This window comes from Diprion similis, chromosome 8 (assembly GCF_021155765.1).
Source record: "Diprion similis isolate iyDipSimi1 chromosome 8, iyDipSimi1.1, whole genome shotgun sequence".
Classification (NCBI taxonomy): domain Eukaryota; kingdom Metazoa; phylum Arthropoda; class Insecta; order Hymenoptera; family Diprionidae; genus Diprion; species Diprion similis.
This window is the reverse complement of record NC_060112.1, coordinates 2964280-2986141: the sequence shown is the minus strand read 5'-3', so window position 1 is coordinate 2986141 and position 21862 is coordinate 2964280. Positions and strand designations below refer to the sequence as shown.

The 21862-nt window shown below is 40.9% G+C and overlaps 4 protein-coding genes across 9 annotated transcripts; 3 read left to right on the top strand and 1 right to left on the bottom strand.

The window, feature by feature from the left end:
• Positions 1–472: 472 nt before the first annotated feature.
• Positions 473–4388, top strand: LOC124409999 (putative ammonium transporter 2). Of its 2 annotated transcripts, none has more exons than XM_046888074.1 (11): positions 473–707; positions 1093–1378; positions 1848–2005; positions 2084–2195; positions 2436–2641; positions 2810–2941; positions 3223–3318; positions 3568–3656; positions 3717–3806; positions 3875–3962; positions 4033–4388. In XM_046888074.1, exons 1-11 carry the CDS (start codon positions 515–517, stop codon positions 4215–4217), a joined length of 1635 nt encoding a protein of 544 aa, XP_046744030.1. In that variant the 5' UTR covers positions 473–514; the 3' UTR covers positions 4218–4388. The 2 variants fall into 2 exon arrangements, with proteins under 2 accessions (XP_046744030.1, XP_046744029.1); XM_046888073.1 differs by having other exon boundaries at positions 3220–3318.
• Positions 4389–4452: 64 nt separating this feature from the next.
• LOC124410000 (origin recognition complex subunit 4) lies at positions 4453–6993 on the bottom strand. Its single transcript, XM_046888075.1, has 6 exons — positions 6825–6993; positions 6356–6608; positions 5921–6247; positions 5357–5854; positions 5130–5282; positions 4453–5070 (listed from the first exon to the last, which is right to left on the bottom strand). Exons 2-6 carry the CDS (start codon positions 6569–6571, stop codon positions 4906–4908), a joined length of 1359 nt encoding a protein of 452 aa, XP_046744031.1. The 5' UTR covers positions 6572–6608; positions 6825–6993; the 3' UTR covers positions 4453–4905.
• Positions 6994–7620: 627 nt separating this feature from the next.
• On the top strand, positions 7621–9900 carry LOC124410002 (E3 ubiquitin-protein ligase RNF113A). Of its 2 annotated transcripts, none has more exons than XM_046888078.1 (7): positions 7621–7757; positions 7908–7984; positions 8119–8322; positions 8523–8739; positions 9083–9275; positions 9388–9547; positions 9683–9900. In XM_046888078.1, the coding sequence occupies exons 1-7, from the start codon at positions 7649–7651 to the stop codon at positions 9701–9703; spliced, it is 981 nt and encodes a 326-aa protein (XP_046744034.1). In that variant the 5' UTR covers positions 7621–7648; the 3' UTR covers positions 9704–9900. The 2 variants fall into 2 exon arrangements, with proteins under 2 accessions (XP_046744034.1, XP_046744035.1); XM_046888079.1 differs by having other exon boundaries at positions 9638–9685.
• A 218-nt stretch (positions 9901–10118) lies between these two features.
• LOC124409998 (synaptic vesicle glycoprotein 2B-like) lies at positions 10119–21862 on the top strand. Of its 4 annotated transcripts, none has more exons than XM_046888067.1 (12): positions 10119–10954; positions 14494–14842; positions 17272–17419; positions 17544–17724; positions 17820–18141; positions 18229–18387; positions 18719–18807; positions 18929–19093; positions 19224–19343; positions 19468–19688; positions 19775–19937; positions 20741–21862. In XM_046888067.1, the coding sequence occupies exons 2-12, from the start codon at positions 14510–14512 to the stop codon at positions 20919–20921; spliced, it is 2082 nt and encodes a 693-aa protein (XP_046744023.1). In that variant the 5' UTR covers positions 10119–10954; positions 14494–14509; the 3' UTR covers positions 20922–21862. The 4 variants fall into 4 exon arrangements, with proteins under 4 accessions (XP_046744023.1, XP_046744024.1, XP_046744025.1 ...); XM_046888068.1 differs by lacking the exon at positions 10119–10954 and adding an exon at positions 11541–12263; XM_046888069.1 differs by lacking the exon at positions 10119–10954 and adding an exon at positions 12273–13238.

The window sequence follows — 21862 nt, the reverse complement described above, 5'->3', positions numbered from 1 at the left end:
TATGTATATGTATTGACACTACGATGACATCATATTATATATGTATAAATTTTCATATATTGCATATAAATATGTTTATTACATATTTTTCGGTTTCTATATGGTCTGAAATTTTTTTAGTAATAGCGTAATACACGTCCATTCCTCCTTTGCATAATATAACATTGATATTATATTAACCCCAGATTTGACCTTCCTATTTTTTCTTCTCTCTTTTTCTTTTTTTACTTGTTTTTTCTCTCTCTCTCTCTCTCTCTCTCTCTCTTTCTTTCTATGTCCTGCAAACGACTTAAACGATCGTCGTACGGCACATTGATTTGCAGAAAAAGAATAGGTAAGGAGAATCGATGGTAAATAATGTACTTGTTTTTCTCCGATTAAATTTCTTTGATCTGTGTTTGCGCCCACAATCAGCTGCAGTTAGGATACGATCCAAGTCTACGTTCGCTAGGTAAAGATACCATTTACGTTAGTTCACGTCTATACACAGGTTTTCGACTTTTAGGCAGCCGACATGGAGGAATCAACCAACTCTGAGGCTCCTTACAACAATTTTTACCTCAAAAATCAATCCGTATTAGCTATAAGCGACGTGCAAAGACTCGAGATCACCGATCTCAGATACTCGAGCTCGATCTACAACATATCAAAGGAGGACACGATATGGATCGTCAGCTCCTCCTTCATCATATTCACTATGCAGACAGGTAAGTCTGGGAAATTCTATGCGTCACCGTCTTTAGTGGAAGACTCCGGCAAAATGGAAATCGTAAGAACTACCTGCGGTACAAGTAATTACATAGTTGTCAGTTCTTACATTTACTCGTTAGCTTCACATCAAGTCTATTTGTTTAGTTGACTATGTAAAATCGGTTTGGTACTCCACCAAAATCAAACTATCGCTATTATTTGCAAGAAAGTGTAGTGCGAGTGACCACAATCAGATAGATCGTACCGGATATTCTTGTTACAGCTCTGGAATATACCATACTTTTCGGTTATGGTCACAAGTGAAAATAATCGAGGACTGTGTAACCTCTACTGGACTTTTTTTACACGGTATTACACGAGATACAATACCACCTTTTCCAGGGTTCGGAATGCTCGAGTCCGGTTGCGTGTCGCTTAAAAACGAAGTCAACATCATGATGAAGAACGTCGTCGACATCGTCCTGGGCGGACTCACTTACTGGCTCTTCGGCTTTGGGATGAGCTTCGGAAAGGCTCAGCCCGTCAACCCCTTCATTGGGATCGGCGGGTTCCTTATCGATCCGAGCATCGATGATGAACTCATGGGCTCAACCTGCGCCGCGTTTCTCTTTCAGCTCAGCTTTGCTACCACTGCCACAACCATCGTCAGCGGTGCCATGGCTGAGCGGTAACCGCGCGTTGTGTTATGGTGGTTCAGCTTTAGCTTGGCAATCCAATGCTGGGTTCCAATTCATTAACGTCGACTTACAGTGCTTTTTATTCACTTCTGTCTCATGATGTGCTCTCGTTGATTGACCAGTGTACCAAATGGTTCCCATTGATTTCCAATGATTTCTCAGCGTTCTAGACGCATTTCTCTGATTACCGGATTGATAGAATCACAGTAAGTCACAACATCACTCAGAACGCTAAGAAAGAATTGACGATCAATGGAAATCACTTGGTAAACTGGAAGTCGTGGAATTAATATAATGCAAACGATAAAATAGCATGAATATGATGTTCTTCAGCACTATCGTATGATTTCAAGTGATTTTTCGAACGATACTCAACTCACTACAGTTTCTTTGATTTACAATTTCATATCCGACTGTTAAGTTTGTAACTTCCTCAATTCATTAATAAGAGCATTTCAGGTGCAACTTCAAGGCCTACAGCCTCTTTTCTTTCCTAAACACCATCGTCTACTGCATCCCCGCCGGCTGGGTGTGGGGCGATCATGGATTCCTGAAGCAAATGGGGGTTGTCGACATTGCCGGATCAGGGCCGGTTCACCTGGTCGGTGGAATTTCCGGCAAGTCGATGATGCAGACGAGGCACATGTCACCCATTATCCCTTCCATTCCTTAGCTCAAGTCTCTTTCCGTTGCAGCTCTAGCCGGTGCCATGATGCTGGGACCAAGACTTGGCCGATACGACAACGGGTTGAACCCTCTTCCACCAGGTTGCCCGGTCAACGCTGTTATGGGAATGTTCGTCCTCTGGTAAAACCCGAGAAGCTAATAAATTGGAAATCACTTGGAGATCGTCTTGTGATATTCCAAATGACTTACAATATTGAAGGCTAGCTTGACTTCCAAGGGTTTCCAGCGAACCCTCAAAGTCCTTTGACTTTTCACTGATTCCAAAATCATTTCCAATATTAAAGGGTTTCACTGATTTGCAAGTGATTCCAGTCCTTTTTACTTCTATTATGATGCACCCATGCATTGAATTCTTCCAAGGTGGGGTTGGCTGGCGTTCAACAGCGGAAGCACTTACGGCGTAAGTGGCGATCGGTGGAAGTACGCGGCCAGAGCTGCCGTCTCTACGATGATGGCAAGCATGGGTGGCGGCTTGATCGGGTTTGGGTTCAGCTTGATGGGCCCGAACGGGATCGACATTTTGAGTCAGATTAACGGCATCCTTGGAGCGCTGGTCGCAGTGACAGGTGAATTTTCATTCAGTACGTTATGGTTCGTAAAGTTGTTCCTCAGCACTGATGAATCAATTTTTCTTCATGCATTCATTGAGTCTTGATATGCCTCATCATTTCAACATCGCGTCTTGTTCGATATAGAATCACTTAATTCGGCCGTGTATAATTATTCGAATACAGGCGGGTGTTTCCTCTTCCAAGCATGGGAAGCGTTGGTAGTCGGATCAATCGGCGGGTTTATAGCCTGCATCGTGATGCCTGCTTTGGACAAACTGGGCATAGACGATCCTGTTGGTGCTTTTGCAGTTCACGGTGAATTTAAGCTACGATGAAGGGTAAAAGACTGGTGGTCTGAATCAAAACTTGGCGAGAGAGAAAAAACCTGCTTAGAGATGTTGTTTCATATTCACGTTCATTTTCATTTGAATCAATAAGATTGCTGGAGATTTTTTCAACGATTTTCTCTCTCTCTTTCCCTGACTTTTGATTTCCCCGTTACGGACCATTGATCCTTAATGGTTTAGGTTCCTTTATCCTCCCTTAGTTACAATGAATTTTGAATAAAACGAACTGTATAAACTCTATTTAAGTAGGAGCTAGTGGAGTTTGGGGAGTACTGGCGATTGGTTTGTTTGCGGACAATCCTCGACCATTGACAACGACGAACGGCCGAAGAGGCCTGTTCAAAGGTACGTTATGAATGCGTCAATTGATCAAGATGTCACAATTATTCGTGTGAAGTAGGATGAAAATTTTTTCACACAAGCCAAGAGAACGAATTGAACTTTGTCCATGATGCGGAGGTCGATTCCAATCATGTATAAACAACTCCGAGTATAATATTCATCAACTAAAAAAATTATGATATAACCGCATCCAAATATACGGGGATTATCAAAATTTCTAATAACACCGATTTGCTGATTGCCTTAATTAAGGTGGGGGATGGTATCTACTCGGGGTTCAAAGCTTGTCCGTGCTTTGTCTAGCCAGCTGGAGTTTTCTATCGTCGGTTATTCTGTTGTGGGTAAGCATGTGTGAAGACGGATGGAAGTGGTTCGAAATTTGAACTTGACCGTAATTACAGATGATCGACAAGGTGCTACCGATCAGAATGAGCACGCACGACGAATTGCTGGGTGCGGATTTGGTCGAGCACAGAGTAAGACACATGCAGGTGGGTAAATACGTGGTGATTTCGCACGTGTGAATTTTTCAACGAACGTGTTTCAACTTCATTTTCAGGTGGGAGTGAGCAGAGCGGTCTCCGCGCTTCGGCCATTCCCGGATGAAATTCAACTGGAGAATGTTTTGCGAATGGGATTCAACCCAGGTTTGATATTTTTTATTGTGTTGCATTGAAGGGAGGGAGTTGGTGAAAATTTATCGACTTGATTCAACAGGGCATGAATCGTACTTGGACAGATACAATCGTAGCCAGAGAGCCCAAAAACTGAAAAAGTTGATGGCACGCAGTCCAGGAAAAGTGACCGGTTTGAAAAACAACCGAATACAATCCGGGGTGAAGGATCTTTTAAAAAAATCATTAAAGAGCGAAGAGACACCAAAGTTGTCGTGGATTGAGTAACAACGAGGTGTAATGAAAGAAATAAGTAAACACGTAAAAACAAGACAAGATTTCCACTTTACATCGTTTTTGAGTGTATAAATTTATATCATAGAAACTTTTGTATAAATAGAAATACAAACAAGTGTTATTACCGAGTAAATGTACAATCCACATAAGTTTATTTATTTTTTTTTTTTTTTACTCTTTGTTCTGCCTTCTCTAGTTTCCTTTAACATTATGTTTTTCTTTCTTGCTCGTGTTTTCCGAAATACAAATAAATAGTGTAAATAAATAAATTAAAGCCTTTAACTTGTAAAATACATGTACGTAAGAGATAAATAATACAATCAGATAATCAAGAGACGAGATCTGTTAATCGCGCGATTCATTCTTTCGCCTAGACTTTACAGTAGTACTACCTAATAATAATAAAATATTGGCTACACAATTATTCTACCATTTTAAAGTATGATAACCAACGTAATTGAATATATTTATAGAACTAGAAACTCTACGTACGTTTCATTTTTACCTATCGAATACAATAATAGGGGTTGTACGTAAAACCCTATGAATACTGGTAACGGGAACGTCGTTAAATACGAGGATGTAAAAAATGTAAAATAAAACAAAACAACAATCCTATTGTCGAAGAACTGCGCAGCTTTAACGCGTTTCGTTAAAGTGAGTTAGATGCACGGATTTTCTATTGTAAACTGCTAACCGCCCATTGGGAAACTTCAGTTGGAAGCTCGGGATAATTTTTAACGGCATCGGCTATCTGCTGCCAGCCGAGTGAAAACTTATAGAGCTGATGCTCTTTCTCAACTCGGGTGTTCGGCCCTCCAACTGGCTGAATCAGCTCCAAATTCTGCAATTTCAATTATCCGTTATCAATAATGGGAATATAATTGGTACATTGATGCTCACCTTGATGTGTTCAAAAGCCTTCATGATCACAGGTCGCTGGACTGTTTGAATGGACGAATTCTGATTGGCGAACTTAACGTATCTGTTCAAAACCATTTCGAAATTCAACGGCTCGTCGTCGTATATTTCGGTCTGATGTTTCATGGCGATAATCTGCAAAGAGAGGTGGATAAAATCGGGAGATGCGAACAGACGCGCGTTCTTTTGTTCGAAGGTGAAATTCTCACCAGGCACAATTCTAGAACAGACAACCCTTGAAGGGTGAGAACCTTGTCGTCCTGATTGAAGAACTTGTTAGCCTCGACGAAATCGTTCACTTCTAATTTCGGATGTTTCTCGGACAGCGACGATATAACAAGGGCCAAAAAGTTTCTGAAACTCCTCTCGCTGACGTCCAGCTGGTACATTCTCTTCAAAAAATTGACCATAGTTATGTTTTCGGTCAGACTTTTTATGTACTCGTTCCATCTGGCGCCGAACTGCGGATTTATTTTACAATCCTCATACTGCTGATCGGTCTCGTTTACATTTTCGTCGTCAGGCAGGCTAAGGAGGTGCTGGAACAACTTGAGGCGATCGTCAAAAGCAGAGGTGGGTTGATCTGAGCCAGATGTATCGCCCGGAAAAAGAAATATCTGTCTGTGTGAGAACCTGGACTTTACACGCTTCTCCAAAAGCTCGATAACGTCAAGCCTGCAGGTGAGTCCGAGCACGCATATCGGGGACTGGAAAAAATAAAGGACAATGAGGGGTATAAATAACTATCAATTTTTGCCTTGTGTGATTCTCACCTGTGCCGATTGCGCTACGTCGAACAAATTATAGAGCAGAGTCTGGTTTCGGTGGGCGCAAAACAGGTCGAACTCATCCAGGATAAAAATTACAGGTTTTGATCGAGTCTTGTCTCCAGACTTGAGACATTCCAGTAGGAAGCTCAAGTTCTCTGCGAACGTGCCAAACACTTTGTCACCAACTGCGTTTTCCAGCTGCATCTGACGTGTGGTGTCTTTGAGCGCAAGACGATCGTCGGTATGAACTAAACCGTGCAAGTTCACGACGAGCGCTTCGTCTTTGAACGATTTTAATGAAGACAATTCCTTCAGGACGCTGTTGACGAGCTGAATTCAATGAAAGAAATATTTTAAGAAGATTTACATGCTACTTTACGCTACTCTTTTGTCTTTTAGTCTCCGATATTTGCATACATATTCTTGGGCATATCTTACCGTTGTTTTTCCACAACCTCTGGGGCCGATCAATAAGGCCGAATTGCTTTCACCGTTTTCAACAGTCCTTTTTAACAAATCCAGAATATGTACTCGCTCCTTGACATGATGCCTGAACTTTGTTTCTGGACACATGATTTTCCTCTTCAGATACTTTCTGGTTAGCAGTATCATATTGTCGTGGAAATCTATAGCCATGTTCTGTTTTTTGCTCATAATTTTTCCTGTTTCTTTCTGAGTTTTATTTCTTTCACTATCGAAAGATAACGATTAGAAAATTTTTAACCTGTTAATACTGCGATTAGTTTTATAACATTCATTCGTTTGTACGGACGATTAAATAAACCTTTAGGTTATGACGGATGCGTGCGGTGCGATAATCGTTAGTGAAAAAATTATGAATAAAAATCGCAATCCAATCACGAAGAAATAACGTCAACTAAAATGCGACAGAATTTCGTATACTAATGGTGAAAAAATTCACAGCGCAGGGAGAATTTTATCTCAACTTATTGGGTTTAAAAAACGAGAACTTCTCTGCACTCGGCAGGCTGACACGGTTAAATGTTTACAATTCACAGATCTAAACACAACACTTTCGCCCAGATTATTGCCTGAGCAGTGGTTACGACTGCGGAAAGATCGGCAGTCGTTTCGGAAAATTGAGTATCATCCGTCGGTAACGTTGATCGCATTACTTAGTTTATTCCATCGGTGCATCAGGCGCTGTTCTCTGACGAATTCAGATGCGCAAAGCCTCAGCCAATGCCACTCGCCATGAAGAAATTGGAATCGTCCAAAAATAATCGCCAATCGTTCACGTCGAACCAGGAATGACGGAACTGAACCAACGCATGATCGACTGCGGAAAGATCGGCAGTAGTTTCGGAAAATTGAGTAGCATCCGTCGGTAACGTTGATCGCATTACTTAGTTTATTCCATCGGTGCATCAGGCGCTGTTCTCTGACGAATTCATGCAGATGCATAAAGCTTTAGTCAACGCCACTCGCCATGAAGAAATTGGAATTGTCCAAAAACAACCGCCGATCGTTAACGTCGAACCAGGAATGACGGAAATGAACCAAGGAACCAACGCATGACCGAACCATCAGAATCTCGCTTTTCCGACTACCGTATAAGAAGAATTCCTTTCACGTTGCATTTACGATTTTACCGAGCGATGTGATCGAAGAATTCTTTGCAGATCGTGTTACTGATAGCGTTGACTAGAGTCCCTAGCGTTGACGCACGACAGACGCGCCTCGCCTTGTATTCATCGTAGCAAAACAAACATGGCAGAAGACGAGGCGTCAGAAAAGCCAAATTGCACGTTTTTGTTCAAGAAGCGAAAAATCCGCAACAACGCAGCCAGGAAACGGAAAGAAATTGTAGGAGAAAATGGTGAGATGACACTAACCAACAGTGTGCTCGTTAATTAAAAATGAGTTTTGATCATTCGACGGTTTGAGACGAGATTTTCGTATCAGACCACGCGTCATAGGTTAACTCTCAATATGTTGTTATCGAAATAAAACAACGGATCATTTACAGGCGACAGCGAAGATGAAGAAGTCACGATTGTCAAAAAAGAAAAAAAGACCGACGTTCAAAATCCTATGAGGCAAAGTGTAAGAAATGGTGCTTTTACAGATTTTTCTTTCCCATGTCATTTCATTTGTCATCTTCCCCATGTTCATCAACGACGTTAATATTACGATAAGTCTAAAACTCTAACAACCAATCACTGTTTCGATTTATGTAGACGAGCATGAAAAGGCGACGATCCATGCCAGGTGAAAATGACGAGGAAGGCGAAGATGACAGCGTCACTGTTTCCTATAAAAGCAAAAGGAATGTGATGCCCGCAGGGCCCAGCGATCAAGGAGCAACTGCCATTCTGGAAACAGAAACAGAATTAGACAGAGATGCCCAAGCTCTGTTTGAAAAGGCTCAAAAAATCAACGAGGTAACGTGACTACAAGCAATTTTGCTTGTTACAGTCTGAAATCTGGCCAAATTTTTGGTCTCCTGCTTTGTAATTAAGCATGTCATTCAAATCTCTTTGCTTATACCGACGTAATATATGATTCAGAAGGTGTTCTAATTGTCTTTGAAATCTTGAAGCATCCTTTTTCGGTCACTTTTTCATCAACTTTTCTATTGCAGGAGTTGGAGGGCAAAGAAGATGACAAAGTATACCGCGGCATGAACAATTATGCTCAGTATTACAAGAAAAAGGACACTGCAGCAGGCAACGCGTCCAGTGGAATGGTGCGCAAAGGGCCCATCAGAGCACCAGCAAATCTTCGAGCCACTGTAAGATGGGATTATCAACCAGATATCTGTAAAGATTACAAGGAAACGGGGTTCTGTGGATTTGGAGGTGAGAAGGGAAACAGATTTTTCATTCTGTGCAGTTTCAAAGAACTTTTTACTCTTTACCAAACTACATTAAAAGGGTTGTTCAATCACATGAATTGCACTAAATCGTCGCCTTTAAGGCAATCTCTTCTATTCTCGACACTGAGTTACGGGTTGGTGATCTGGACTCGGGTCCGGCTACACCCGGACAACGTTTTCGGCAGTTTCCATTGTCCCTCGTGCGAATGTGGGCTTTTCCATTTGTGACTGCCAACGTGCTTTACTCCCCTACGTTTACAAACATAATTGTAATTAATAAAGATTGTTTTTGTTATTATTATCATTATTATTATTATTATTCCCAGACAGCTGCAAGTTTCTCCACGACAGATCCGACTACAAATTGGGCTGGCAGTTAGAGAGAGAGGCAGCCAGCGGTGAATATGACAACAGTGGTGACGAGGATGACAAGAAGTACGAAATAGACAGTGATGGCGACGATCTGCCGTTCAAATGCTTCATATGCAGGAACAGATTCACCGATCCGATCGTCACAAAGTTTGTCAAATTATGTAGTCTGAGTTCTAATTCAACAATGAAAAACAAATTTTCCGTAAATCTTTCTCAATGCAAGAGAAATTTCTAAATGAGGTTTCAATCACTTTTTCAGGTGCAAACATTACTTCTGCGAAAAATGTGCCCTTCAGCAATACAAAAAGAGCACGAGGTGTTTCATTTGTAACGTACAAACAAACGGCATGTTCAATCCAGCCAAAGAGTTGGTGGCAAGAATGAAGCTGGAAGAAATGGAGGCGGCGGAACAAGAGCAGGCCAATAGTGACTCCGACTAGTACGGATCCCATGAACAGGAGTAGGCCGATATCAACTCCAACTAGTACGGATTCAATCAACAGGAGTAGGCCGATAGCGACTCTGACTAGTACGGATCCAACGAACAGGAGAAGGTCAATAGCGACTCTGACTAGTACGGATCCAACTTTGTGTAATACTTTAATTTAGGTAATTAATATATCAATTTTAATTCTTTCGAGTTAAAGAGGAAGAGAGAAAAAATAGGGGCGTAACCGTTTTATTATTCATGAAAACATAAGTAGTGTCGGTGCATCCGAAGGTGTACAACAACCGAAGTCAATAAAATGAGAAAATATTACATTACGAATAACGGTAAAACACGACTTGATACGCACGATTCGTTGCGGTATACCTTGAGTGTTCGACGAAAAACTTGTTCATCAAAGTGCGAGAGATAACAGCACGAACGATTGTATACTCAATTTTGTTATAAGATAAATGGAAAGAACGAAAAATAATAACAATTAAGATACGGGTAATAATAGACGTGTATATTCAAATTTTCTCATTGTCTGTGCAGCGAACCGCGCAGCAATCAACTTAAACAAATTTGCCCTCTGTTACCGGGTGGCGATGTAACAACGCGCGGCGGAGGACAGACTTTGGACTACATATATGTATATCAATTGTCCCAAGTCCCACACGTGCTCAGTCATCGCGTGGCAGCCGCACAGCCTGTGCAAACGCTCATTGTTAGCCGAGTATCTGCTCCCGACGGATCGCCGCCGTGTGTAGTCACAGACCCCCGGAGTTTTACGATCGGCTTTGTTTACTAACGGCTGAGTAACGAGCGCCACCGAAGCTTACGGGCACGTATTTTTTGGCCAAGAGCGTCTTTCTTCCGCTTTTATTCCCCCTTATCGCGTCTCTGAAGAAATGAGTGATTATACGAACTAGTTATTATCTAATCTACTCGGCGAGACCTTCGGCTCTGAATTTCGGCAATAAGCTTCGAAGAAGCAGAGAAATTTCATGTCAGTTTACTGAAATCACTTTTGGCGCTAAGTTTCACGTTTTTCAGCCGTCTAAAGTGTCTTCAAATCTTCCATTCGCCTTGAGATTCAGGCGAAATACGAGCGGCAGAAATACAGTGTGACAAGTGCTTTCCCTTATCTTTGCAAACGCGACGACGACGACGACGATCAGAAGAGCAACGACCGAAACTAGTGGCACATTAATGCGTATTCGTAAAAATGACTAGACACTGATAAAAAGTAAAACCAAGCAAAACTTCCTCCGCCTTCTGGAGGAACGAAAGATCCAAAGACTGCTGTTCAACATTGATCGCGTTTCCTTCCTTTCCGGATATATAAGGAGGAAACAAAGGGCCACAGAAAAAGCGGATGAAATGCTGGATTAGCAAGGTATTTTCAAATAATTTCGAAAAATGGAATGAAAATAACCGTTATATAAATTCCCAGTATAAATATAAGATATACTACAGGCATTCCACAGATCTTATCAACTTGTCTTCATAGCTCCGATATCACTCACTCACCCTGCTTGTATACTGTGTAAATATATTTCGATTTATCTTCTCCGAGGAGCTGATTATGCAGCTGCAACGTGACCGTACCGATTCATCCGTAAATACATACGCAAGTTGAAGTCTACAGGGCGCGGGGAAAAGAGGGCGGAAAATTCACGTCGCAGGTGCGGAATCGCGGCTTTGATAATATGGAAGGAAACGATGACTGCACGATGCGTGTGCAGCGAGCATCTTGACTGCGCAATTTCTTATCTCTCGCCCGGTCCCCGCTACCTACTATAATTACGGTATCCGTCCTCATCAATTAGCAAACAAGACTCGCTCCCGACTTTGTTTCTCCCCCAGAATCGTGTAGGCGATATTCTCACCGCGATGTTGCATTGTAGACGAGTTTAGAACTCAGGAAATTTGTTTTTCAGCAACGTTCGAAGTTCGAAATTTTTCGCGGGAAGCGAGTTGCGCAGGAAGAGAATTCAGACGAGAGTGTAAGACTTCGGCACGGAAAAAATTTGGAATTCCTCGTCTCTTCGCTCGCGGTACTAATTGAAGCGCCTTCGTCCAGGCGAGATTCTTGTCTCGCACAAATGCCGTACATGTGCAGTATGTCAGAGCTTGATAACTAAATTATCGATTTTCAGGCGGCAGCGGGACTGTGACGAGAGCGCCGAGCGGTGCAGAAAAGCGTCGAATATCATTCCTCGTCCAAACATCGTCGACGAAGGAACGACTGTTTTCTCCGTGTTTAGTATAGCCGACGGGGGTTTCAGATCGATAATACGCGAGTGTTTCCTACCATTTTCAGTACCTTTGCCAAAAAAAACCAACAAACAACAAGAAATAATAATAATAATACAGGACAAGTTTTCTTTCATTTTATCCATTTGCAAAAATATGATAATCTAAAAATCGGTTTGCCAAAACCGAACGAAAATATTCTAAATACGTTAAAATGCCACCCGGACACCGTGATCTCTTTCATATCGTATTTCGTCGGGTAGTGATCACAGTTAGGCTCTCAAAAATCACTTAAAACATATCGGATTTAACAGTAAATATATATACATATCGTATCGCATAATTCATCGTCGAAGGAGAAAAGATCAAAAAATATAATCTATGACAAAACACACAGTGCTATTTGGGTGCTGCGTATCACGTATAATTTATATTCATAGTTCGCCATAGTGAGTACACAAAAAATCGATTGAATAAGTTAATTTTTTTTAAATTAAGTGGCGCAATTGTAAGAGTAGGAACTACATAACTCTGACGCAACCTGTGATTAGCAGGAAGTTCAAGTTCAGTTTCAGTTAACTCTGTAACGTTCAGTGTATATAATATAACGGCGTAAATCTGTTATCATCTTTGTACCCGGCACGTTTTATTACATCGCAGCGTTTTACAATACGTTTGTTTTTAACTTTACATATTAATTTTATCATCGTCTTTGTGATTATTATTGTTATCCCGGTAGCGAATCTATTGATAAAACTCGTCAACCATATAGAAACGTGGAAATTTGGGAATTGCGTAAAACAGATTAAAAAAATGTTAAGTATTGACTTTTGGACAATTTCCGAAACGAGAAAATCCGCCTATTTATACACACAGCTATTTTTCAAACTCGACGCATAGTTTTTAATACAACGTTTAAAAACGCGGCATACCTTCCAACAAGCGAATATATGTATACGTATCTATATATGTATATGAAGTACAACGTATATATTTCGCGTTCAATATTATAATAATTTCGTACACTGAGATAGAGTGAAATGTTGCGTGAGTATACGTATAGCGATGAACATAATCGATAATAAAGAATATAACGCGTGTTACGTGATCGGAATCTAGTGATTATATCATTATGCAAAGCAAGTAGAACAATAAACACACTTCAACTCGTCGCTGCATTTACCCGCAAAACTGATATTACATTTCATTATTAATTACTTTCTTACATTTTTTACTTAAAATTTGCATCAACCTTTACATAATTGTAACACGCCTCGCGCTGTAAGCTGCATACATTCATACATAATAATTACAAGATATCGGGTTCGCGTCGAAAGTTCGCTGCGGTCAGTTTGCAGAGGATAATCGTTGGTTCCCGATTAAGATATCTGTTGATAGCATTTATGCAAAGTTCTTTAAACCAGGTAAGAATACGAAAATCAAAAAGTAATGCGCAAATATTTCATTGGAATACACAAACATGCCCACTCGCTAATTTTGTTTCCCCTCTAGGCATATTCATTTCTCTTATTCTCTATCTTCTGCCTCACTTACCTATCAATCTACTCGTCTTTCAGCCAGCATGCAGCTGAACTGCACTACTTATACTCGGCCGGAATCACGTTGTAGTATGCGATTTGACCTTATTCCATATATTATTATAATGCGTAGTTCACGCACCGCACACTGTAAATATATCAGCATACACCTGTGTATATACACATATATACACACATATATATACACCTGTGTATATACATAGTGACCGTGATTTCGCAAGAAGTAAACTCGCTGATAACGCAGCGTTGATTTTAGACACCGTGTATCATAAATTATACCTGCAGCAGATGATACATGACGTGCTAATAATACGCGCTAATTATTTCATCGCTTAATGACACACTTATTCGAGTGCACAATCGTCGCCCGGTGTAATTGGCGTTTATACACACCTGTCGTCGCCCCGATGCGGATCGACATGTTGTAATATTATAAATGGGTGCGCAATTCGTGTTGTGGCGAAAAAAGAGTGTACCTACACAGAAATTGCCAATCAATTGTCGGGCTGGTGAACCACGGCCACTAATTATTCGTCGTTCTCAATTCGTTAATTAGCTGGGGATTATAATTAGATCGGTCTTACAAACTGAGATAAACTCTCTTCAAACCGGAGATTAAGACGCGATCATTCCCTGCCTTCTTGCAGAAGGATTATTTCGTGGAAATTTCCCATGAGTCGTGTTAATAATTTGTTAGCGTAAATGCCCCTACATTTATGCATCTCAGGTTACATTTTAACGAAATCCGCCTGCATTTCGGCAACTGAGAATACATTCTGCCCTTTCTAAATCATCAGTTCACCTTCATTTGCCCTTATATAAATTTCACGCGAATCTTTTATTTATAACTATATTTTTTGAGAATAGTAAAAAATTGTAAAATAGTCAGGAAGATTATATAATGACCAAAACTATAGATTAATCAGGCGAAACATCGACGCATCTCATAACGTCTGAATCGTCGTTATACGTATACCGTGTAATAATATCAGTCTGCATGCAGCCGCACACACGTTTAGATCAATTCCGCAGACCCATCATACAGCAACGATATAATCTGTATAGTTGCCGGAGGGTTATTACAACTAGGTAATAGCGACGATGCATGTATATTACGCAGATGGTTTGTGGCAGTGATGCCCTCGTCCGAGGAGGAGAGCTTACTGTGGCTTGCGGGGAGCGGCGGGAGCACGGGATCCGTTGTGGGATCTGTCCAGGGGTCAGTGGGTTCGGTAGGAACCGCACCGTCGGCTCATCAACATCCTGCAACCGGTGGTCACCGCTCCGTTACAATTAGAGCCGGATTATTGTATACCGAGGAGATGTCTTCCCAGGGTCCAGGCAGTGCCGCCGTCGCCGCTGCCGCAGGTGTAACTCCTGCATCGGCTGACCCCGCTGAACACGACCTGATCGATTCCACCGCCGACGCGACCCTCCTCGCACAATTTCATGAGGACGCTATCAAGCAGGTAAGTCATCGTTATATCATACGCGCGATTAGATTCGCGCGTAACGACGTGCGTCAGTCGTGGACAAGTGGGAATATTGTATGAATGAACACTGAAGTGATCACATAGCTATTTTAGAACTCGAGCCAGTAATTATAATCGGAAACGAGCCAATTGCATGTACTCGGTGTTTTCTTTGAAACTCCTCGCTGAACACAGGCTGATAAGCAACCGAATAAGCTATATTGTTCAAAATGCAGACTGAGTTTCCTGTCTGCTGGCGTTGAGCAGCAAGTTTCTTAAAAAAAAAAAAACCTCTCAGAAATATATACGCGTCGATTGTACTAGATACACCGATGTATCAGACGCGTAAACACGCTATATATCTCAAATTCTCAATTCGAATACTTTCCAGTTTCACGGTTTTTCATCGATCCAAGGTGCAGAAATACATGATTCTAGTTTTTTTAGAGGGCAAAAACCCGTTCGGACACCAGCCGATTGGACACTGACGTTATTGGATATCAAAAATAATCGGAAGCCGTATTGGACACCAGCCCTTTGGGACACTGCCCAATCGGACACAGAGAATTATTGGACACAGCCTGATTGGATACGAGTGGTTTTGCGAACACATCCCCATCAGGCCACAAAGATTGATTAAATTTATAAATGCCCGATCGAAACCAAAATTGTCAGACGTGTAAAAGAAACGCTGCGGTCCCATTTTTTGACAAATTTGGTTTTAATCAAGCATTTATATATTTATTAAATCTTTGGGGCCCCATGTAGTCCACCTCCACGACACCGCTGGTGTCCAACGAGGCTTTCCATTATTTTTGGTGTCAAATAACTCTAGTGCCTGATCGACTGGTGTCTAAACGGGGTTTACCTAGGCCTTTTAAATACAATTAAGGATTTTTTAATATGCTTGGAACTTAACTTTCCCAATCGCAATTTGTGGTAGCATCTTTTCCTAACACATTTTGAAATGGTACAATGCTTTTTCCAATCGCATTTCGTGCTGGCACTTTGCACCTCTGATATGTGTACGTACGATCCGTTGAACTAGACGGTGATTATTTTAGCGCATACGTAACGACCGTAACGCTCAGCCGTGAAATCGCGATGCAAGCCTGAAACGGAATCGACGTCGCTCATTAATATACGACTCAGTCCTCTGTCGTGAACTAACGATGGATTTACTCAGCTGATTGTTAAAACGCAGCCGGAGACTAATTCCCCGACAATTTCATACCTATAATCGTTCGAAATCTCTGCTTCTATGCACAGTCGATTATTTTGCTCAGAAAACGTGTGACATCGACGATGATGGAATAACTTGTTAATTCTATCTGTATTCTTAGAATCTATGAAAAGTAGACAGAAGAGCAACAGATTGCAAATAATAAGAAAAAAATCTAAGTACAGATAATTTGTAATCAGTGCAGCGCCTGCATATCGATTTCTAGCAACTCACACGTGCACCACCAGTTGCCGACCAAACCATGCGCGCGTTTGATTATTCAAAAGTTTAAATAATCAGTGCGCGTTTTATTCGATGAAAATTTAAAAACCCCGATGAACGAGTGCGCAGCAGGGAAAACAGGCTAGAAATAAGAAATGCGATCGATGAATGCAGATCCCAGACGACAAAAATCGCTAGCCAGGCGTCGCGGGGTCGGATTTTGACCCGCGTAACGGCACAGGTCAAGAAACTCCGGTTTCTGGGTGTAATTAGACTGCTCGAACCCCGCGAAGATCGCGGGGATCGTCGACCCTTGCAGCCGCCTCTCTGTTTGAGCTGCCAGATATGCGCTGAATCGTCTGCCTCGAGTCGGCGCGACCGGTCTTGACTTGAGCTAACAGCAGCCAGCAGCCAGCGGCAAGATGTGCGGACGGGTTTTGTGCTGGTTTCTTTTTATTATAAAATTCCTGACCTAACAGTTTTGTTCGACGATGGACGTGCCACCGGGCCTCGAAAACTCGATGACTTCCCTCAAGTGCAGCTCTCGCGAATTTCCCGACATCCCGGAAGACGCGACCGTAAATATTCCGCCCCCCAAGGCATCTCGCATTCATTCGTTGACTCATTCGCACCTCAGATCCGTTGAGACGGACGTCAGGTTATGTTTTGTTTTGTCTAGGGGGGTTGAAGCTGTGTTGCCAGCCTGCCAACCCCTCACGGCCAATTTCTACATCTGCGGTTAATTTTATCTTCCTGGCAAATAACCGTACGGAGTCGATTGATTCTTTGCATTTTTTCAGTCAAGACCTGTCCGTCAATTTTCTTTGTTGTCAGATTAAAATGAATTAATTTCAAAATTCGGAAACGCAGATCCCAAACGACTTGCAATAATAAAAAATCAGTCATTGATTATTCTATGGTTCATGTTCGACTCGAGTTCTCTACTAAAAACCTTCGATTTAATATACGTATGTGTTTTCAGGCTGGTGTCGGTTCCTTTCAAGCATTAGTCGCACTGTGTGCCGGTTTGAGTCTCGCCGCAGACACCGTCGAGTTCTTCGTAGTACCCTACATCCTACCCAGCGCCGAAGTCGAGCTCTGCATAGAAGACAATGAAAAAGGATGGCTTGGTAACAATATATTCAGACTTTTTACTTTACCTTGTTTCAATCTCGACCACAAAATCCTTATCATTTTCGCTCAACTTGTCGATGCTCCTCATCTCTTAAATCTCACCTCACCGACGGATTTCAGGCAATATAACTTTGGTCGGTCTTGCCCTTGGGGGATTATGCTGGGGAGGACTAGGTGACAGGTTGGGAAGACGGAGAGCGCTGCTTTCCGCAATGGCAGTACATGCTCTGTTCAGCGGCGTCGCTACCTTTATGCCAACATACGGCACTTTCATGACCGCTAGATTCTGCTCTGCAATTGGGTGAGCTGAAAGCTTATTCAAAAAAAAGAGAACAGGCATAAACAAATCCATTGCAATTCTTCAACCATTAATAATATTTGGATGTAATTAAACAGCGTTGGTGGAGCACTTCCTTTGGCTTTCGCGTACCTCGCAGAATGCTGTCCTAGGTCCAGCAGAGGCTGTTGGACCGGTGCTCTAGTTGGCGCCGGAGCTCTGGGTGGTGTTTATGCGGCGCTTTTGGCCTGGGCCGTTGTGCCGACGACAGGGGAAATGGTAGTTCTCGAGAACAAGGAGCACTTTAGTGCCTGGCATAGATTTCTTCTGCTTTGTTGCCTTCCTGCACTTAGTGCAACAATTGGGCTTGTATTTTTGCCGGAAAGTCCACGCTACCTTGTCGAGGCGGGAAGAGACGTCGAGGCAATGATGGTGTACCAGGTGAGCAGTGTTTTTCCTTTTGCTCCTGGTCAAAGCCCCAGAATTTACCTATTTGACTTTTTTCTCACGCATCCTGTGCCTTTGCAGAGAATATACAAAAAGAATAACGCTCGGAAAGGCGGAACAGGTGCTCAGTATCAGCTCTCAGAATTGGAATTGCCGAGCAAGCGGCCCAGAGGATTGTCTCCGCCTTCACCAGCCACACACGCCAGTGTTTTAGCTGATATTTTGTACTCCATTGAAATGGTTGGTACATAGCAAACTTTTCCACTGTGCTTTCTGGATACTTCTTTTTATGACACTACCATCAAGATAGATATTTAATTATTTTGCAACTCAAACAATCTTACACGATGTGTATTAATCGGTTTTCAATGTGTTTAGCGTGTGACAAGTTTTCGAAAACTAACTCATTGCTTTAAAGTTATGAAAAAAAACAGACTGGGTGTCTTTGTATGAAAACAGATAACGAATCATAAATGATTAATAAGATAAACGATTCAATCAATAACGATTTACTTATTAAATTTACTTATTAAATTTATTTTTTTAATATATTTTTCTATTTTCGTTACAGTTTTGGAACTCTTTTCTGCAGCTATTCTCACCTCCTCATCTACGTATCACAATCGTTCTACTCATCATTTGGATAGCTGCCGCATTTGGGTAGGGATCCTTTTCTTTTTTTCTTTCCTATCTGCATAAAACTGTAGAAACATGTTTCTTACGCATGTAGAAATTCACCCATTGATTTTTCATTAACATTGTACTTTGTCTTTCACAACAGCCTCTATGGTCTGATGGCATGGTGTCCTGAATATTTGAAACTTCTTAGAGCGACAGAATACGAAGCTCAGACGATACACTATGCCGACAAGACTCACAATGGACAAGTTTTTAATGGGTCTTTGGAAAATCTTCAATACAAAAACTCTAAATTTATCAACTGCAAGTAAGTGGTTGAAATTTTATTTCTGTTGTTCAAATATCTCTACTATCCTCATCACTGAATCTTATCATCTAGCTAGTAAAAAATAATTCAAAAAACGTTTTACAAACATCTGATACCATCAAATTTTCAGATTCACAAAAATGATATTCAGCCACGTCGATTTTGACAACTGTACGTTTCAAAACGTCGAATTTAGCAGCATTAAATCTAGCAAAACTCATTTCACCGACAGTACAATCGTAGACTCAAAGTAAGTATAGAGTTGGTCGATCGATTGACTCCGTTTTGCTACTTTCTAATTCTACGAATAACATTTTTTTTTTCACAACTCGAAGTTTATGTCTCAACTTTTCTTTACAATGTTTGAAAATCAGATTCGTGGACACGGATCTGTCGGCACAAGTCTTCATTAGATGTAAATTGGAGAATAACACGGAGCTAAGCCTTAGCGGTCCGTGCCCAAGTCTCGACTTAGACTACAACATATACATTGAGGAGGCGCTGCACGGCCACCTCGTGGCGCAGTTGGCCTTCGTCCCTGCGGCAGCTCTGGCTGGGTTTGCGCTGACCATTGTCCAACGGCCGATGATGATTGGTGGGATTTCTTTCATCTCTTTCATGCGTTTCGTCTTCTTTCCTACTCATGTTAACTTTTCACAAACAAACGTTTCATTTTCACAGGCATATCATTGTTCCTGTCGTCTATGGCTGCACTCTCTCTCATGCTTGTGGGCACAAACAGCTTGGCAATTCTTGGCTTCGAGGGAGGATTTATTGTGGTTTTTGCAGTCGCCTGGACCTCACTGACCTTGGCTACAGTCGAGAGCTTCCCTACGCATCTAAGGTGAGTTATTGCACATTATAAGTATGTATCAAACATTTGCAGGCCAGTCAAATGATGTTACGAAGGTTTGAAAGTATACAACTGAAGTTAATTGAATTATTATTATTATATATAAATTATTTTGTCGCAATATTGACTTGATAAAAAAAAATTTTGCAACCTGACAATTTCAGCTGCAATAGCACAATTATTGATGAATTTAAAGAGTTCACGTTATTGAATCATTTTGACAATTTAGAAATTGTACCATTTGACCGATGTTAATTATCCAGCGCTGATTTCGATTATGAATGAATTCTTTATAAACCAACAGTCTGTCAGGTTTTTCCTATTTATCATTTAAGTTGATCAAAAACAAGTGATTATTAAAGTCATAACAAGTGTAGAACAGTTAGCTAAATGCCTTATGATAAAAAAATACTCCACCGTTATCCAAAATCTGAATCTGCAAATTTGTAGAGAATTCATTTAAAAATGAAGTAAGCCCTATTTTGTTATAATAGGTTAAACGATGCGATCTTGTCGTTGTAGAAATAATTCAATAATGCGATCTCTTCAAACTCACCAATCATTGTGCTATTGTACCTGAAATTTTTGATTTTTTTCCTATGCCAGAGGAATTATATGTCAACTAAATTCCTTTTGAATAACTCCATTTGATCTTTCAAACTTTCCCTTCGTCATATTACTGCCTCGACAGCTCTGCAACTAGGCTGTATATTCGCTACATCCCTAAAATCGGTTCCTCCATTTCATTGTCAAATCCAGAAGAAAAATATTGAAACACTCTTTGTTGTTTCAAGGTGTACCGGTTTTGGCTTCATGACAGCCGGCATACGATTATCGGGCTTGATAGGCACAGCTACTTACCAGACTCTGATTGGTGCACCGCTAATTGCGCCAGCACTTCTGACAGCAACGGCATTGTTCATTGGAAGTATAGCTACCTTCAAGCTACCGCAAACCCATACTGTCTTTTTGTAAAAGAAAAGAGACGAAAAAAGTTAAGTCATAACGAAATAATATGTGGGTTCGGTACCTGATTGACGACTTTTTAAACAAATTGTATATGTCTACCAGTGAAGAAAGTATGTTTGCTTGTATGTGCATGTCTGCGTGTGTGAATCTCTAATTGTCGTTTGATTTGTGAGTTTGTTTTTTTTTCTTCTTTTTTGTCTTCAAACAACAAAAAAGCTTCTAGGTACGAATATCTACATAATTTAATTACATTTTTAGCGTCAAATAACAATCAACGGTACTTTATACGTGTATTATAGTTCGATGTTGACAAATACTCACCGCTGATTTGGTGCTGCTGTAAACGAATCCGCAAAATTCACAAGAAAAGTTGTCCAGCGAATAAGTGTTTCAGCTATGGTACAAAAATTGATTGTGAAAAAAAGAAAGGCACTCTCGCCGATCTTTATAGTCACTGACAGGTTTTAATGAAAAAAAGAATCCGTAAATTTAAAATTGTATAATACAAAAATATTCTACAAGCTTGAACCCCCGCGTATTATGAAACTATTAAAATGACTTGAATTTAGTATATTTATAGCAAATGGCAGAAAAGATTATTCATTGAAGTTAAAAATTATGTCCTGACCTACTTGACTTACGCCAAATATTGCTACTAACGATAAAGCATAATGGAAAATGCAATTTTGAACAATATAACACCGTGCACGCTGCTTTTAACTTGTTATACTAGAATTAACACCTCTACGACTATTCGATCAATGAATGATAACGTGTAGAGACGAGTCAATGAAGTTATTATCTAATTCCCGTTGTCGTAGATTGTTGAGAGTTGTTATATATACACAGACATTGATAATGTATGTTTATTAAAATATTAGCCGAATAATTAAAAAAGAAAAAAAAAAGAAAGCGAATGGCAAATTAAAAGTAGCCGGTTCATTTAT

What these genes read in the sequence shown, in the direction of transcription:
- LOC124410002 (XM_046888078.1), top strand. Translation starts at nt 7,649, where the DNA reads ATGGCAGAAGACGAGGCGTCAGAAAAGCCAAATTGCACGTTTTTGTTC. An exon ending in AGAAATTGTAGGAGAAAATG is followed by an intron (nt 7,758 to 7,907) that starts GTGAGATGACAC and finishes GATCATTTACAG; the next exon opens with GCGACAGCGAAGATGAAGAA. An exon ending in ACCGATCCGATCGTCACAAA is followed by an intron (nt 9,276 to 9,387) that starts GTTTGTCAAATT and finishes TCACTTTTTCAG; the next exon opens with GTGCAAACATTACTTCTGCG.
- LOC124409999 (XM_046888073.1), top strand. Translation starts at nt 515, where the DNA reads ATGGAGGAATCAACCAACTCTGAGGCTCCTTACAACAATTTTTACCTC. An exon ending in ATGGGAATGTTCGTCCTCTG is followed by an intron (nt 2,196 to 2,435) that starts GTAAAACCCGAG and finishes AATTCTTCCAAG; the next exon opens with GTGGGGTTGGCTGGCGTTCA. An exon ending in AGCGCTGGTCGCAGTGACAG is followed by an intron (nt 2,642 to 2,809) that starts GTGAATTTTCAT and finishes ATTCGAATACAG; the next exon opens with GCGGGTGTTTCCTCTTCCAA.
- LOC124409998 (XM_046888067.1), top strand. Translation starts at nt 14,510, where the DNA reads ATGCCCTCGTCCGAGGAGGAGAGCTTACTGTGGCTTGCGGGGAGCGGC. An exon ending in ATGAGGACGCTATCAAGCAG is followed by an intron (nt 14,843 to 17,271) that starts GTAAGTCATCGT and finishes ATGTGTTTTCAG; the next exon opens with GCTGGTGTCGGTTCCTTTCA. An exon ending in AGATTCTGCTCTGCAATTGG is followed by an intron (nt 17,725 to 17,819) that starts GTGAGCTGAAAG and finishes GTAATTAAACAG; the next exon opens with CGTTGGTGGAGCACTTCCTT.
- LOC124410000 (XM_046888075.1), bottom strand. Translation starts at nt 6,571, where the DNA reads ATGAGCAAAAAACAGAACATGGCTATAGATTTCCACGACAATATGATA. An exon ending in GAGGTTGTGGAAAAACAACG is followed by an intron (nt 6,248 to 6,355) that starts GTAAGATATGCC and finishes CATTGAATTCAG; the next exon opens with CTCGTCAACAGCGTCCTGAA. An exon ending in CTGTTCTAGAATTGTGCCTG is followed by an intron (nt 5,283 to 5,356) that starts GTGAGAATTTCA and finishes CTCTCTTTGCAG; the next exon opens with ATTATCGCCATGAAACATCA.